This window comes from Scyliorhinus torazame, chromosome 6 (genome assembly GCF_047496885.1).
Source record: "Scyliorhinus torazame isolate Kashiwa2021f chromosome 6, sScyTor2.1, whole genome shotgun sequence".
In the NCBI taxonomy this organism is placed as follows: domain Eukaryota; kingdom Metazoa; phylum Chordata; class Chondrichthyes; order Carcharhiniformes; family Scyliorhinidae; genus Scyliorhinus; species Scyliorhinus torazame.
Window position 1 is genome coordinate 126,567,494 of NC_092712.1, and position 16,519 is coordinate 126,584,012.

General features: G+C 44.1%; 1 protein-coding gene across 4 annotated transcripts in view; it reads left to right on the forward strand.

The window, feature by feature from the left end:
- Positions 1 to 16,519, forward strand: part of ankrd28b (ankyrin repeat domain 28b) — a 291,957-nt gene that overhangs the window by 220,265 nt on the left and 55,173 nt on the right. For all 4 annotated transcript variants that reach the window (XM_072508769.1, XM_072508768.1, XM_072508767.1 and 1 more), the window contains 3 exons: positions 7,578 to 7,689; positions 11,231 to 11,257; positions 11,925 to 11,999. In XM_072508769.1, the coding sequence (XP_072364870.1) occupies positions 7,578 to 7,689; positions 11,231 to 11,257; positions 11,925 to 11,999 (214 nt within the window). The remainder of the gene's footprint in view (positions 1 to 7,577; positions 7,690 to 11,230; positions 11,258 to 11,924; positions 12,000 to 16,519) is intronic.

The following is a 16,519-nucleotide window of genomic DNA, read 5'->3' on the forward strand; positions in this document are numbered from 1 at the left end:
AATATGCATGTTAAAATCACCCATCATTACCATTGTGCTCTTCTCACAAGCCCTCATTATTTCTTAGTTTATAATGTGCACCACTTTGAAAGTATTGCTCGGGGGCCTGTAAATTACTCCTACCAACGAGCTTTTTTTCCTTGTTTTTTATTTCCACCCATATTGATTCAATATCTTGGCCCTTAGTGCCAATGTCATCAGTGATCCCCACCAAATCATGCCCATTTGCTTCTATTTGTGCCGTCAGCTGATTGACCGTATTCCGAATACTGCATGCATTTATTTAGGTACAGGTTTTTTTAATATGTCCTACTGATTTGCACTAATCTTTTTACACATTCTGACCTCTATCATTAATCGCTGATAATACTTGGCCTCATGCCCAACTTTCACTCACCCAGTCACCTTACATTTTAATTTTTTTACGTAGTCGTTAGATTGGCCCTGCCTGTTCATTCTATTAACCTCTATCTTCTCCTCACATGCTAACCTGCTGCCCTGGTTCCCATTAACCATTATACGTCTTGTAGTTTTACTCTTCATTGACCCCCCATTTGCTAGTTTAAAGTCCTTGTGACCACCGTATTTATCTTTTCCACGAGAATACTGGCCCTAGATCGGTTCAAGTGTAGACCCTCCTATCCCATTACTGGTGCTAGTGCCCCATGAAATGGAACCCCTCTTTCCAGAACCACTCCTTTAACCACGTGTTTACTTCCCTTATTTTCCCATTCCTATGCCAATTTCTACATGGCTCGGGTAGTAATCAAGAGATTATAACCCTTGAGGACCGGTTCTTTAATTTTGTTCCTTGTCCCTGATAATCCCCAAACAGGTCCTCTTGCCTGAGAGCTGTGTACCAAGTTGGTTTTGCAAGTAGTGTTTTTAAATTGCCTCTTTCAAAGCTTCCTGTAGATAAACTAGCAGTTTGACGTGATTTCCTGCAATATAATAGCTGCTGTGTGTGCAACTTTGGTCATTTGCACGTGAAAGCTTAATTTTATGTTGTGTATTGTAGAATTAGTACTTTTGTGCACATTTGTGTCCGACTGTGAAAGCTGTCTTTCCTTTCCTGGCACATCGAACTATTTAAGGCACAACTTAGTAATGACTGAATAAATGGGTTGCTTTATTGATTTACTGTACTATATATAATCAGTATATTGAATACTTTTTTCAGCGTTGTATCCTTCAACATTGTTTTCATTAATTTTCTTCAAAAAATTCAAAATGTCAATATAGGTTACAATAATTGGAAGTTTATTTTGATTGTTATTGTTTTCTTGCCAATTCCGAGCACATCAATGGCCAGCTTATTTTATGTAAAAAAAAAAAAAAAAAAAATCACCAAGCTGACTAAATTGTCTTTTTTTGGGGGGGTGAGGGTGATTTCTTTTTCAAGAAATTTAGAGAACAGAATACTTTCACGTTATGAGCCTGCTGCCAGCATTGAGTGCTCCGAAGTCAGTACTCGTCCTTGAGGGTTAGCAGCTGGCCAGTTGGGTTAGGAGTATGATTCCTGATTTGCGGTTGCTCGTGGAAATTGGCAAGAGGTCCCAAATTGAAATCCTGTCCTAGCTTTTGTTTGCCATCAATATAAGATAGTCACCAAGAAATCCAACCGGGAGTTCCGGAGACACCTCTTTACCCAAAGAGTGATGAGAACGTGAAGTTGCTATCACAGGGAGTGGTTGAAGCGAGTAGTATAGATAAATGCTCGTCTAGCTTCCAGCTTCTAATTACATTTATGGTACAATTTTGGTACTGCTTTTCTTCAGTAAAATTGGTGACCATATTCAGCTTTTTATTTTTTAAAAACCCAATTGACCTGTTTAATACAATATAGTTGATGGGCAGGTGGTTAAGACTTTGGACTTGAAATCTAATGGGGTTTCCCCGTGCAGGTTCGAGCCCTGCTCACAGGGAATTCATGAAGTAATTAAACAAAAACTTCAGACTGAACATTGCATTTATTTTGTCAATTTGATTTCCAGCACCATCTAAATTTCTGACCTAGACAAAATATCGATATATAACATTATAACCTGAAACTAAAAATTGATTGCAATAAAGCTGCTGAATTTAATTATAAAATTGGCAGTGTTAACAATTCCTACAGAGCTTGAATCTGCTCCGGTCTTGCCTTCTCTCGCATTATGGGGCTTGAGGTCCATTTGTCCCCATGTTAGAAATTTCCTGCTTCTGAGAAATGCTGGTTTAGCACAGTGGGCTAAACAGCTGGCTTGTGATGCAGAACAACTCCAGCAGCGCGGGTTCAATTCCCGTACCAGCCTCCCCGAACAGGCGTCGGAATGTGGCGACTAGGGGCTTTTCACAGTAACTTCATTGAAGCCTACTTGTGATAATAAGCGATTATTATTATTATTAAATTATGTACATGAGAAAAATATAGTTTTTACTTATGTGGGACCGGTTGAGTTTACCAGGCTGAGCTTCAGTTGCCACCTCTGGAGCAAGTAAACATAACTAACTTTGTAATGGAGTTTAAAGCGCCATCATGTGGAAGAAAACACATCAGCAGCTATTTGTGGGCTAGGTACTTGAGCATCATCAGTTCATGCCATACAGAATGTACCATCGGGCCAGCAATCAGAGGTTGATATTTGTTATAGAGCAGCACAGAGAGACGGCAAGAAACCAATCTTGTGTTTTGGGAGCACTGAAAAATGGTCATGGGAACAGGAGTAGGCCAGTTACCCCCAATGAATGAGATCATGGACAGCACGGTAGCACACGTGTCTTGCACTGTGGCTTCACAGCGCCAGGGTCCCAAGTTTGATTCCCTGCTGGGTCACTGTCTGTGCGGAGTCTGCACGTTCTCCCCGTGTCTGCATGGGTTTCCTCCGGGTGCTCCGGTTTCCTCCCACAGTCCAAAGACGTGCAGGTTAGGTGGATTGGCCTTGCTAAGTTGCCCTTGGTGTCCAAAAAGGTTAGGGGTTATTGGGTTATCGGGACAGGGTGGAAGTGAGCGGTGCAGACTCGATGGGCCGAATATCCTCCTCCTGCACTATATGTTCTATGACTGCTCTGCGACCTAACTCCATACTCCCTTAGTTCCAGACCTGTTAATATCTTTGCTAACAAAAACATATCAGTCTCAGATTTTAAAATTGACCGGTTTGCTATCATCAGTTGCCATTTGCAGAAAAGAGCTTCCAACTTCTACCACCTGTTGTATATAAAAGTGCTTCCTAATTTCACTCCTGCATTATCTGGCTGTTAATTTTAAGATGTGCATGCTGGTCATAGATTCCCCAACCAGCAGAAATAGTTTCTTGTCATCTATCCTATCTGTTTCCTTTTCCTGAAACAGGAACTTGAAACTTGGAAATGCAGTACACAGTAAGATGGGTAATAGCAGACATAAACTGGTAAAATAGTTATTCACACACAAATGAAATTTAACATGTCAGTGTCAAATTATATATTTTAGTAGAAAGGACGAGGAGGGACAATATAAATTAAATGCTATAATTAAAGGGGATGCAGGAAGACGATCCTAGGGACTAAGTAAATAAACCTTCAAAGGTGGCAGGATAAGTTCAGAAGGCTGTTCCTTTAAAGAAAGACATACAGGATCCTGTCATCATATACACCAGTATATCATGGTGCAGACACACACACTGATGGACACACAGTGGGACCAATCAACACACACAACACCGCAGCCAATCACCAGTTAGAGCGCACACACTATAAAGACAGGGGGCATCAGAGTTCCCGCTCATTCGAGCTGCAGCTTCCTAGTAGGACAGAACTCACAGCCTGCAGCACAGACATTCACCATGTGCTGAGTGCATCGACTGGTTAGGACAAGGCAAAGGTCTTTAGTTAAAGCTAGTATCGTGTTAACCCACAGTGAGAGTATGTTAAACAGTTAATGACTCAATAAAATAGTGTTGCGCTATTTCAAGTGTTAGTGACCTGTATGTGTTCCACGGATCCAGAGCGCCCATCACAACAGATCCTTGGCTTTATAAATAAGAGGCAGTTATGCTGAAAACTCTTACCAATCATTGGTTAAGCCCCAGCTGCAGTATTGTGTCCAATTCTGGGCACCACATTTTGAGGAGGTGTCAAGTCTTTGGGGGGCGCAGATATCTGCTACAATGGTTTTGTGTGCCTGTCTGTCTGTGTGTCCACTAAGGGCATCTTTGGTGTTTTGGGATAATTTTTATGCACAAGAACCCCATTCCCACTCACCTATAACGAAATATAACCTTAACTAATAACCCCCCTAACAGCTGACGGTGAGTAGCTCATTGAAAAAGGAAATGAATGCCTGCCATCTCGAGTAGAACCCCTTCTACCCCCCCTCATGCTGTACTTGACCGTCTCAAGGTGTAGGAACACCATTAGATCTCCCAACCAAGCCGAGACACTGGGTGGAAAAGGAGAACTCCACCCCAGCAGAACTCGCCTCCAGCCTATCAACGAGGCAAAGGCGAGGGCACCTGCCTTCACCCCCTCTGCAGCACCAGCATGTCCGAAACCCTGAAAATGACCACCAACGGACAAGACTCCAGCTCAATCTCAAGAATCCCTGACATGGTGTTAAAGAAGGAGACCAAATAGCTTACAAGTTTAGGATGTGACCAGAACATATGGGTATGATTCATCAGACCCTGAGAACAGCATTCGCACCTATCCTCCACCCCGAGAAAAAAAACACTCCTTGCCTTGGTCAGATGCACCCTGTGCACCACCTTGAACTGAATCAAGCTGAGTCTAGTAGAAGAGACGGTTGAGTTGATCCTGTGAAGAGCCTCACACCACACCCCTCCCTCAAAAAACAAACCCAGCTCTACCTCCCACTTCTTCCTCAGCTCATCCAACGGTGCCGCTCCACCAACAGGATTGGGCCATAAATTTCTGAAATCTTTCCCATACTCACTACGGCCAAAGATAAAACCTTATTCAAGACGGAGGTCAAAGGCACCAAAGGAAACAAAGAGATTTCTTTACACAGGAAATTGCACACCTGAAAATACCTAAATAAATTAGACCTTGGAGTTGGAATTTATTCATCAGCTCCTCAAACCTGACAAACCTACTCTCAGCAACCATGTCCCCAAATACCTCCAGCCCCACACTTGCCCAGGACCTGAACTTCAAGTCTAAGCATGATGGCGAAAACAATGGTTCTAGAGTTAAGGGGTTGCCAATAATATGGAGCCAAGCTTGATATGTTGCCTAAGCTGCCTCCAAATCCTCGGTGTGAACACCACCACCAAACGTGTCTCCTGGAGTGATTCTCCGAATCATCCAGTTTGACACGCAGTATTATTGCAATGATGATCTTTATTAGTGTTACATGTAGGCTTACATTAACACTGCATACTCACCAGGTCTGGTAGTATCTGTTGTAAGGACCCTCCTGTTAATCCCTGTTTGTCTCTTGTTTATTCCATTTATTTTCTTTTGTTTTGGCTTTTATAATGTTTGCACCTGGACAATTAATAGGACCAACACCTTTAAGCTGGACTTCACCTTTAATTTAAAAAAAAAAGGAATCCAGGGGGATGTGCTGGCATCGTTGATGAGCCATCTGAATAGACTTGGCAGTCGCCCAATGTGCTATGTACTTTGCCGGGCTCTTCAATTATATTGGTGCTGACCATTCCGGAGTGTTCTGCCAGGGACAGAAAGACTTCATCTGTTTTTTTTTTGTTTTGGTTTGATCAAGGAGCTGGCAGGTCAAAGCCGTGATCGGTCTCTCTTACCTGATGGACTCTGTGTCAAGGTTCAAAGTCGAGACCATTCTCTCTCTACAGTCAGATAGACCTGCAAGGCTGCAGGCAGGGTCAGTTGTTTAAAGAATCCTCTTGAAAATTTCATGAGGGGAACTCTGTTTTTTCTTATAAAGCCATGCGACATTCTGGTGGAGCTGGAACAAATACGAATTACATAGGCCTGAGGCGGATCTTCTGAGTGAAGACCCAGGTTAATAAAAGTGAATGTGACTCCCCAGGGGGAATACCACAGTTTGGGGATTTGGACTGAATGTGCCAGCCAGAAGATCCTTGTTAGCCATCCAACCGATGGTTCTCAATCGCTCCACATACTGGAAAGACAGTCAGCTGAAAAAACAACTTTGACGTCCGAACCATGGGCACTCATCTAACATCTCACATTAATCCTCTTTTACTTTTCCCCTCCCCCTCCCTCTGCATGTGTATGTCTTGTGTATGTTCAGGTAGAGGGCGGAATGGTATTTGGTGAGGGGGGGGTAGTAGTAGATTGGCTGGTCATTTTGTATTGTAATTATTGCATGTCTTATCTCTATCTTTTTGTTATGAATAAACAGTTGTTGTATTTCACTTACAAACCTGGTGCCTGTAAGTCATTGGAGCAGTCATGGGCCAAAGATCTCCGGAAAAAAAAACAAATTACTGGCTAATTCAGCCCAAGGTCTCGTAACACTGTCGAGAGAGCAACAGGGTTAACGTTTTGAGACAAATATAACTCTTCAGAACTGAACCTTTTGAACTGAACAGAGTTCTGAAAAAGAGTCATGTTCATCTCGAAAGGTTAGTTTTGCTTCTCTCTCCACAGATCTGCTAAATACTTCCAGCACTTTGTGTTTTTATTTCAGAGTACTTATGTTTATGGTGTGCCATTATTTCTGAAAATAATTAAGATACTCTTATTTAAATCTCATTTGTTTTGGTGTGAGCAATGTATTTTTGACACATTTTGGGGAAGTATGTTCAGCTGGGGAAACTTGGAATTGTTTGCAACCAATAACTGAGAGCAGCAGTTAACTCGGGGTAAAGGGGATATCTGGGACGGGATTCTCCGCGAACCGGCGGGGCGGGCCACTCCGGCGCCGAGGAGTGGCGTGAACCACTCCGGCGTCGGGCCGTCCCGAAGTTGCGGAATCCTCCACACCTTCAGGGGCTAGGCCGGCGGCGGAATGTTTGGCGCCGTGCCGACCAGGGCACGGAAGGGCTTGGAGCTGCGCCAACTGGCGGCAAAGGGCCTCCACCAGCCGGCGCGAGTTGGCGCATGCGCGGGAGCGCCAGCGTGTTCTGGCATCATCCCAGCACATGCGCAGGAGTGTTCTTCTCCGCACCGGCCATGGCGGAGGTTGACAGCAGCTGGCGCGGAGGGAAAGTGTGCCCCACGGCACAGGCCCGCCTGCGGATTGATGGGCCCCGATCGCGGGCCAGGCCACCGTGGGGGCACCCCTCGGGGCCAGATCTCCCTCCCCCCCCCCCGAGGACTCTGCAGACCGCCCGTGGAGCCATGTCCCGCCGGTAAGAACCTGTTGTGATTTATGGCGGCGTAATTTAGTGTTTATAAGTGCCTTCTGTACAATTTAGAGCAAACTGATAAGTGCCTTGACTTTCCATTAATAGATATTTTGATGAAAAGTCATTGACCTGAAGCATTTACTCTGTTTCCTTTCCCAGATACTGTCTGATGAGTATTTCCATAATTTCTGTTTGATATATTGAAAATTGAAAAACTTAGACTTTTTCAAGGGATGTGTTGGTGTTCATTTAAATTTACTTCAAGTTGCAACTCACAATAGCTTTCTTCACCATACTCAGGTGCCTGGAGTATCTGCTCCGAAATGATGCAAATCCTGGAATTCGAGATAAACAGGGTTATAATGCAGTGCACTACGCTGCTGCCTATGGGCATCGTTTATGTCTTGAACTTGTAAGTCTGTTTAACTTGGCTAACTTTAAAATTAAACTAAATGTTTTCAATAGATGTTGCAGAATGAATTAGTGACGTAAGCACCACTTGCTTAGCAATAACCTGTTTACTGGTACTCAGTGTGGATCGCTCAGCCCTAGCCTCATTATTGCATTGGTTCAAACGTGGACCGAAGGGGTGAAGTCCAGAGGTGAGGGGAGAGTGACTGCTCAATGGGAATTGGGGAAAACTCTCCACTGGTTGGAGTCATACCTTTTAAAAGTTTTTTTTCCAATTAAGGGGGCAATTTATCCCCTGCACATCTTTGGATCGTGGGGGTGAAACCATGCAGACTCAGGGAGAATGTGCAAACTCAACACTAACAGTGACCCAGATCCTCGGCACCATCCTCTGCACTCTACTCGCTGTACACACATGACTGCGTGGCAAAATTTGGTTCCAACTCCCATCTACAAATTTGCTGACAATACGACCATAGTGGGCCGGATCTCAAATAACGATGAGTCAGAATACAGGAGGGAGATTGAGAACCTAGTGGAGTGGTACAGCGACAACGATCTCGCCCTCAATCCAGCAAAACTAAAGAGCTGGTCATTGACTTCAGGAAGCAAAGTACTGTACATACCCCTGTCAGCACCAACGGGGCCGAGGTGGAGATGGTTAGCAGTTTCAAATTCCTAGGGGTGCACATCTCCAAAGATCTGTCCTGGTCCACCCACGTCGACGCTACCACCAAGAAAGCACAAGAGCACCTATACATCCTCAGGAAACTAAGGAAATTTGGCATGTCCACATTAACCCTTACCAACTTTTACAGATGCACCATAGAAAGCATCCCATCTGACTGCATCACAGCCTGGTATGGCAACTGCTCGGACCAGGACCGCAAGAAACTTCAGTGAGTTGTGAACACCGCCCAGTCCATCACACGAACCTGCCTCCCATCCATTGATTCCATCTACACCTCCCGCTGCCTGGGGAATGCGGGCAGCATAATCAAAGACCCCTCCCACCCGGCTTACTCACCCTTCTAACTTTTTCCATCGGGCAGGAGTACAAAAGTCTGAGAACACGCACGAACAGACTCAAAAACAGCTTCTTCCCCACAGTCACCAGACTCCTAAATGACCCCTTTATGGACTGACCTCATTAACACTACACCCTGTATGCTTCATCTGATGCCGGTGCTTGTGTAGTTACATTGTATACCTTGTATTGCCCTATGTATTTTCTTTTATTCCCTTTTCTTCCCATGTACTTAATGATCTGTTGAGCTGCTTGCAAAAAAATACTTTTCACTGTACCTTGGTACACGTGACAATAAACAAATCCAATCCATGAGGCAGCAGTGCTAACCATTGTGCCACCGTGCCGCACCATGGTTGTAGTCATACCTAACACGAAGGAAGATGACTGTGGTTGATGGAAGGTCAATCGTCTCAGTTCCAGTATATCACTGTACGAGTTCCCCTGTGTAGTGTCTTATCTGCTTCACCAATGACCTTCCTTCCATCATAAACTCAGAAGTGGGGATGTTCACTGATGATTGCACAACGTTCAGTGCATTATGTGACGACTCGTATTCCAAAGCAGTCCAGGTCCAAATGCAGCAAGAACTGGACAATATGCAGGCTTGGACTGACAACTGGCAAATAACATTTGCGCCACGCAAGTGCCAGGCAATGACCATCTCCACCAAGCGACAATCTGACCTTCGCCCCTTGACTTTCAATGACATTACCATTGTTAAATCCCCCACTATTAACATCCTGGAGGTTACCATCGACCAGAAACTGACTAGCCATATAATTATCGTGGCTACAAGAGCAGGTAAGAGGCTAGGAATCCTGTGGTGAGTAACTCCCCCTCCTGGCTCTCCAAAGCCAACCACCGTCAACAAGGCTCAAGTCAGGCGTGTGATAGAATACTCGCCACTTGCCTGGAGGGGTGCAGCTCCAACAACATTCAAGAACCTTGAGACCATCCAGGACACAGCAGCCTGCTTGATTACTATCTCGTCCATAAACACTCATTTATTCCACCACTTAATACACTGTGATAGCAGTGTGTACCATCTACAAAATGCACTGCAGGAACTTGCCATGCCTCCTTGGACAGCACCTTCCAAACCCATGACCACAAACATTTAGAAGGACATGGGTAGCAGGCACATGGGAAAACCACCACCTGGAGGTTCCTCTCCAAGAATACACATTCTGATTTGAAATTATATCACTGTTCCCTTCACTGTCACTGGGTCAAAATCCTGGAACACAGACGACAGTGGTTCAAGAAGGCAGCTCACCACCACCATCTCGAAGGCAGTTCAGAATGAGCAATAAATTCTGGCCTAACCAGTGATGTCCACATCCCATGAATCAATAAAAGAAGTAATTTTGGAAGTAACGATTGGTTAAGTCCCATATAACCTTTTGCTGTGGAACAACCTTGATTTGAATATTTGTATGTGGACTTCAGTATGATCCCACCACCAAAAATATCACATCAGGCTTTAACGAATAAAAAAATGTTTGTTATTTACATTCCCAAAGCTCTTCACAGCCAATGGATTACTATGAAGTGTAGTCACCACAGCAAATGCAGTAAATAAATGGATGAATGATTAGATAATCCATCTTTTGGTGATGTTGGTTGAGGGAGGAATGTTAGTCAAGATACCAGAAGAATACTTTGTTGTTTTCAAATATGTGATTTTTTTTTTTTTGTACATGAATAAAAAAAACTGGGATTTTAATTCAAAGTCACATCCAGAGATGTGCCATTCCCGTGGTGGCACACTGGCTGGGATTCTCCATTCTGGGGACTATGTGATGTTCTCCCGCAGGAGGTAAATTAGAACTGATTTGCGCCCCTAGGAGTGCAAATCAGGAAGCAATTCAGTACCCTTCGCCGTGCAGACTTATGCATGGCGAGGAATACAAGGGACATCACCCCCAAGACCTGCTGGATTGAGGGACATCTCCCCAAGACCCCCATGGTATGGCTTTTCTAGAAAAACGGAGAGAGATGTTCTCCCTCTCACCTTCTGAACCAATTGCTTCTAGCATAGCTGTGAGAGCTGCTTTCCCTCTCACTAGTATCCAACTGCAATCAAATTAGCTAAACTAATTACAATCTACCTTACAGGGCCCCAGTTGCTATGAAACCACTGCTGGTGTATTTATTCTCACATCATAGCTCTCTTTAAGCATAGTAGAAACACAATTGAAACTTAACGAACTCCCACACATACAAAACACCTTTGTCCAGCATGAATCTAACTATAGGTTTTACCCTACCAGGCAGAGAAACATTAAATTCAACACACTTAAAACTGTACCCTATTTCTAATGTTTACCAATACAAATCTAATTACCTTAATTTTTTCCCTTTGTTTTTCTAACAGTATGTACATTGGAGTTAAAGAATTGCTCATGTAGCTACTTGATTACTTTTAGTTTTTATTGTGGGATGGGAGGATGTTGCTTATAACTTTTAAACTTTGCCATTTAATAATTTGTTTTATTTTTAACTTCTCCAGATTGCAAATGAAACTCCTCTAGATGTAGTAAGTCATTACATTCATTTTGTATCTTGTGCCCTAATGGTTTATCATTTAATATGCCATTGCCTTTAATACATAGATGTAAGATTGTGACAATTATGTATTCAGTTGTGTACATTTAAAATCCAACATTAATTGCTCCCCTATTTCGGTTCTATTTTACTTTTGAATACATGAGTCAGTTCAATCTTTTATATTTGCAGGACAGGAAAGCTCTAAAGGCTTAGATTGCATATATATCAACGGTTACAATATTTGTTTAATTTGCATCAGTATCCCCATCATGACGAGAAACTGCATGGAAAGGCATTGCTTACAAAAATGTGTTGAGTTAATGTGTACAGTTTTATTTGATTTTGCCTCATTTACTGACAACCCTGCAGAAAGGTGAGAAAAGACCATATGCAAAATTATTAGGCCAGTCTGAAAAAAGGATTTCTTATACTCTTCAATAGCCCTCGGTGACAAAAATTTAGCCATCTTGGAATTTATAATCTCCATGGCTTTTCAGTCTCCCTTGGTTAGGTCACTTGTGTTATGAGGTTTTATATTAGCTCTGGGTTGACATTTTCCTATCTTAAGATTGAATACATGCTGCCATGTCCTGGAACTTTAGTCAGATGTGTTTTTTGACGTAATTATTTTTAAAGTATCTTATCTATTTTATTAGCTGATGGAAACTTCAGGTACAGACATGCTGAATGATTCTGATAACAAGGCGCCCATCAGTCCTTTGCATTTGGCTGTAAGTAGAAAATACTTCTATAAATGCTTGATGTGTATCTGGACTGTGTACAAACATTCTAGTCAGACTGCTTAGCTAGTTACTCATGTCTAGCAATAGGTTGTAACCGTTATGTGATTTGGGGTATTTTTAATCTCTACTACTGCTGTTTTCTTATCATAGATCCATTGAGCATAATGCAATTTTATGTGTTTTTTGAAAATGCATTTTTTTCAAATTTTTTTGACTCTGGTGGTTTTCATAGTGGCACGAGGTTTATTCTGTTCAATGTGGAAGAAAGGTTAGAAACATAGAAAATAGGAGCAGTGAGCCTGCTGGGCCATCAACATGATTATGGCTGATGACATTCTAGATTGCTGGTTTTAAGCCTAATTATAGAATCCCAACAGTGTAGAAGGAGGCCATTCGGCCCATCGAGTGCTCTGACTCTCCGAAAGAACACCCTACCTAGGCTCAATCCCCCATCCTATCCCCTTAACCCCACCTAATCATTGGACACTATGGGGCAATTATATCATGTCCCATCCACCTATTCTGGTCATCTTTGGACTGTGGAAGGAAACCGGAGGAAACCCACACAGACACGAGGAGAATATGCAAACTCCACACAGTCACCCAAGGTCAGATTCGAATCCGGTCCCTGGTGCTGAGAGGCAGCGATGCTAACCACTATGCTACCATGCCGCCCACACCACCATATTCCCGTGCTCTCCCTGTATCCCTAGATGGTTTAGAGTCTAGAAATCTATCTCATTCCTCCTTAAATATATTCAGTATCTTGGCCACCACTGCCTTCTGTGGTAGAGAAATTCACAGGTTCACCACCCTCTGAGTGAAGAGGTTTCTTCTGTCTTCAGTCCTAAATGGCCTACCCTGTATCCTGAGACTGACCTCTTCTAGAGCCCTCTCCCCTTCACCCCCCCCCCCCTCCCTCAGCCAGAGGGAACATGAACCCTGCATCTAGTCTGTTGAATCCTGTCAGAATTTTATGTTTTACTTCCAGTGGCAGACATGAGCTGATAAGGTCGCACACAAGGTAGTTCCTGTTTGGAGGCTTTGGATTTGGCCATTTCTGCCCGGTTAATGGCAGTTTTGTTGGAGATTGTGCAAAATAAGTGGTAAAGCAGAAGTGGGGGGGAAGAGCTAGGAATGGAATTGGGATGGGGGATTTGGAGTGCAATTATGCACAGGATGAGTGCGATGTCAGACTGTGCGAGGATGAGCCTGGTCCAGTTGAAAGTGGTGCATTGGGCCCATGTGAGGCAGGCTCTATTGAGCAGGTTCTTTCCCGAGGTAGAGGATAAATGCAAGAGATGTGGAGGGGGGCCGGGAAACATGTCAAGATGTATGTTTCGGTAATGTCCGAGATTTGTGAGTTTTGGAGCCCAATTTTTGAAGCACCATTGGAGGCCTTGGGGATGAAGATGTCATGACCGCTGGTGGTGATCTAGAGTGTCGGAGCTGCCAGAGCTACTGGAGGGGAGAAGAGCCGAAGTTGTGGCCTTCAACACTCTGATTGCCTAGTGGCGGATTTACTGGGGTGGAGGTTGATGGAGTCACCGAGGGTGGCGGCGTGCTTGGGGGATGTGGTGGAGTGCCTGAAGGTAGAAAAAAATTTAGATCACTCTCGGGAGGGTCAGAGAAGATGTTCTTCGTAAGATGGAGGATGTTCTTGTTCCTATTCGAGGACGTGTTTGTCGCCGGGGTGTGTGGGGAATTAAGAGGTCGCTGAGGAGATTGTGGAGGCATTGGTGTTGATCTTTCAGGAATTACTGGAGGCAGGAAGGATCCCAGAGGACTGGAAAGTGGCTACGGTAACACTACTGTTTAAGAAGGGAAGGTGGCAGAAGACGGGAAATTATGGCCGGTTAGCCTGACTTCAGTCATTGGTAAGGTTTTAGAGTCCATTGTTAAAGATGAGATCGCGGAGTACTTGGAAGTGCATGATAAAATAGGACTGAGTCAGCACGGCTTCGTCAAGGGGAGGTCATGTCTGAAAAATCTGTTAGAGTTCTTTGAGGAAGTAACAAGGCCGTTGACAAGGTGCCGCATGGGAGACTGTTAAATTAGTTATTGGCCTTGGTGTTAAGGGTAAGATCCTGGCATGGATAGAGGATTGGTTGACTGTCAGAAGGCAGAGAGTAGGGATAAAGGGGCTTTTTTCAGGATGGCAGCCGTTGACTAGGGATGTGCCTCAGGGGTGGGTGCTGGGACCACAACTTTTCACAATATGCATTAATGATCTGGAGGAAGGAACTGAAGGCACTGTTGCTAAGTTTGCAGATGATACAAAGATCTGTAGAGGGACAGGTAGTATTGAGGAACCAGGTGGGCGGCAGAAGGACTTGGACAGGCTAGGAGAGTGGGCGAAGAAATGGCAGATGGAATACAACGTGAAAAAGTGTGAGGTTATGCACTTTGGAAGGAGAAATGGAGGCATAGACTATTTTCTAAATGGGGAGATGCTTAGGAAATCAGAAGCACAAAGAGACTTGGGAGTCCTTGTTCACGATTCTCTTGAGGTTAACGTGCAAGTTCAGTCGACGGTTGGGAAGGCAAATGCAATGTTAGCATTCATGTCGAGAGGGCTAGGATACAAGACCAGGGATGTACTTCTGAGGCTGTATAAGGCTCTGGTCAGACCCCATTTTGAGTATTGTGAGCAATTTTGGACCCCGTGTCCAAGGAAGGATGTTGTGGCCTTGGAAAGGATCCAGAGGAGATTCACAAGTCTGATTCCTGGAATGAACAGCTTGTCGTATGAGGAACGGTTGAGGACTCTGGATCTGTACTAGTTGGAGTTTAGGATGAGGGGGGATCTTATTGAAACTTTGAGGATACTGCGAGGCCTGGATAGAGTGGATGTGGAGAGGATGTTTCCATTTGTAGGAAAAACTAGAAGCAGAGGACACGATCTCAGACTAAAGGGACGATTCTTTAAAACAGAGATGAGGAGGAATTTCTTCAGCCAGAGGGTGGTGAATCTGTGGAACTCTTTGCCGCAGAAGGCTGTGGAGGCCAAATCACTGAGTGTCTTTAAGACAGAGATGGATAGGTTGTTGATCAATCAGGGGTTATGGGGAGAAGACAGGAGAATGGGGATGAGATAAATATGAACCATGATTGAATGGCGGAGCAGACTTGATGGGCCGAGTGGCCTAATTCTGCTCATGTCTTATGGTCTAAGTGGAGAAAAAAGGGGCAAATTTGTTAAACTGTGGATTGTGATATGGTTTTGAAAGTTGATGTGTTTTGTGTACTTTGGTTTGGAATAAAAATATTTTCTTTAAAAACAAACAATTTGATACGTTTAAATGAAATACTATTCTGGAGTCGTGCCTGGCACAGCGAAGGTGGTTGCTGGGGTTGGAGGTCAATTATCTCAGTTTCAGGACATCACTGCAGAGTTCCTCAGGGTCTCAGGGTAGTGTCCTAGGCCCAACCATCTTCAACTGCTTCAATGACGTTCCATCATAAGTTCAGAAGTGGGAGTATTCGCTGATGCCTGAACGATATTTAGCACCATTTGTAACTCCTCAGATACTGAAGCAGCCCATCTAAATGTAACATGACCTGGACAATATCCAGGCTTGGGCTGACGAGTATAATTTGTGCCACACAATGACTATCTCCAAAAAGAGATAATCTAATCAACACTCAAGAAGCTGGAAACCATTCAGGCCAAACACCCTGCTTGATTGCTACTCCCTCCACAAACATTCAATCCCTCCACCACCAAAACAGTGGCAGCAATGTACCATCTACAAAGTTCCTGTAGGAACTCATCAAGGTTCCTTAGGCAGCACCTTCCAAACCAAATATCACTACTATCTGGAAGGACAAGGGCGGCATATACCTGGGGATACCCTCCCACCTCGAGGTTCTGCTCCAAGTCACTTACCAACCTGACTTGAAAAGATAATCCGTTCCTTCCCTGTCATTGGGTCAAAATCCTGGAATTCTCTTCCTAACAGAACTGTGGGTGTACCTACACTTCAGGGACTGCAGCGGTTTAAGAAGGCAGCTCACCACCACATTAAGGGGAACCAAGAATGGACAATAAATGCTGGCCTAGCCAGTGACATCCACATCCCTTAAATATTTGCTACACTCTCTATGGCAAGTATTTCCTTTCTTGGGTAAGGAGACCAAAACTGTCCACAATGCTCCCAAATGTAGTCTCACCAAGGTCCTGTACAACTGCAATTAGACATAGAATCATAGAATTTATCATAGAATTTACAGTGCAGAAGGAGGCCATTCGGCCCATTGAGTCTGCACCAGCTCTTTTGAAAGAGCACCCTACCCAAGCTCACACCTCCACCCTATTCCCATAACCCAGTAACCCCACCCAACACTAAGGGCAGTTTTGGACACTAAGGGCAATTTAGCATGGACAATCAACCTAACCTGCACATCTTTGGACTGTGGGAGGAAACATGAGCACCCGGAGGAAACCCACGCACACACTGGGAGAACGTGCAGACTCCGCACAGACAGTGGCTCAAGCCAGGAATCGA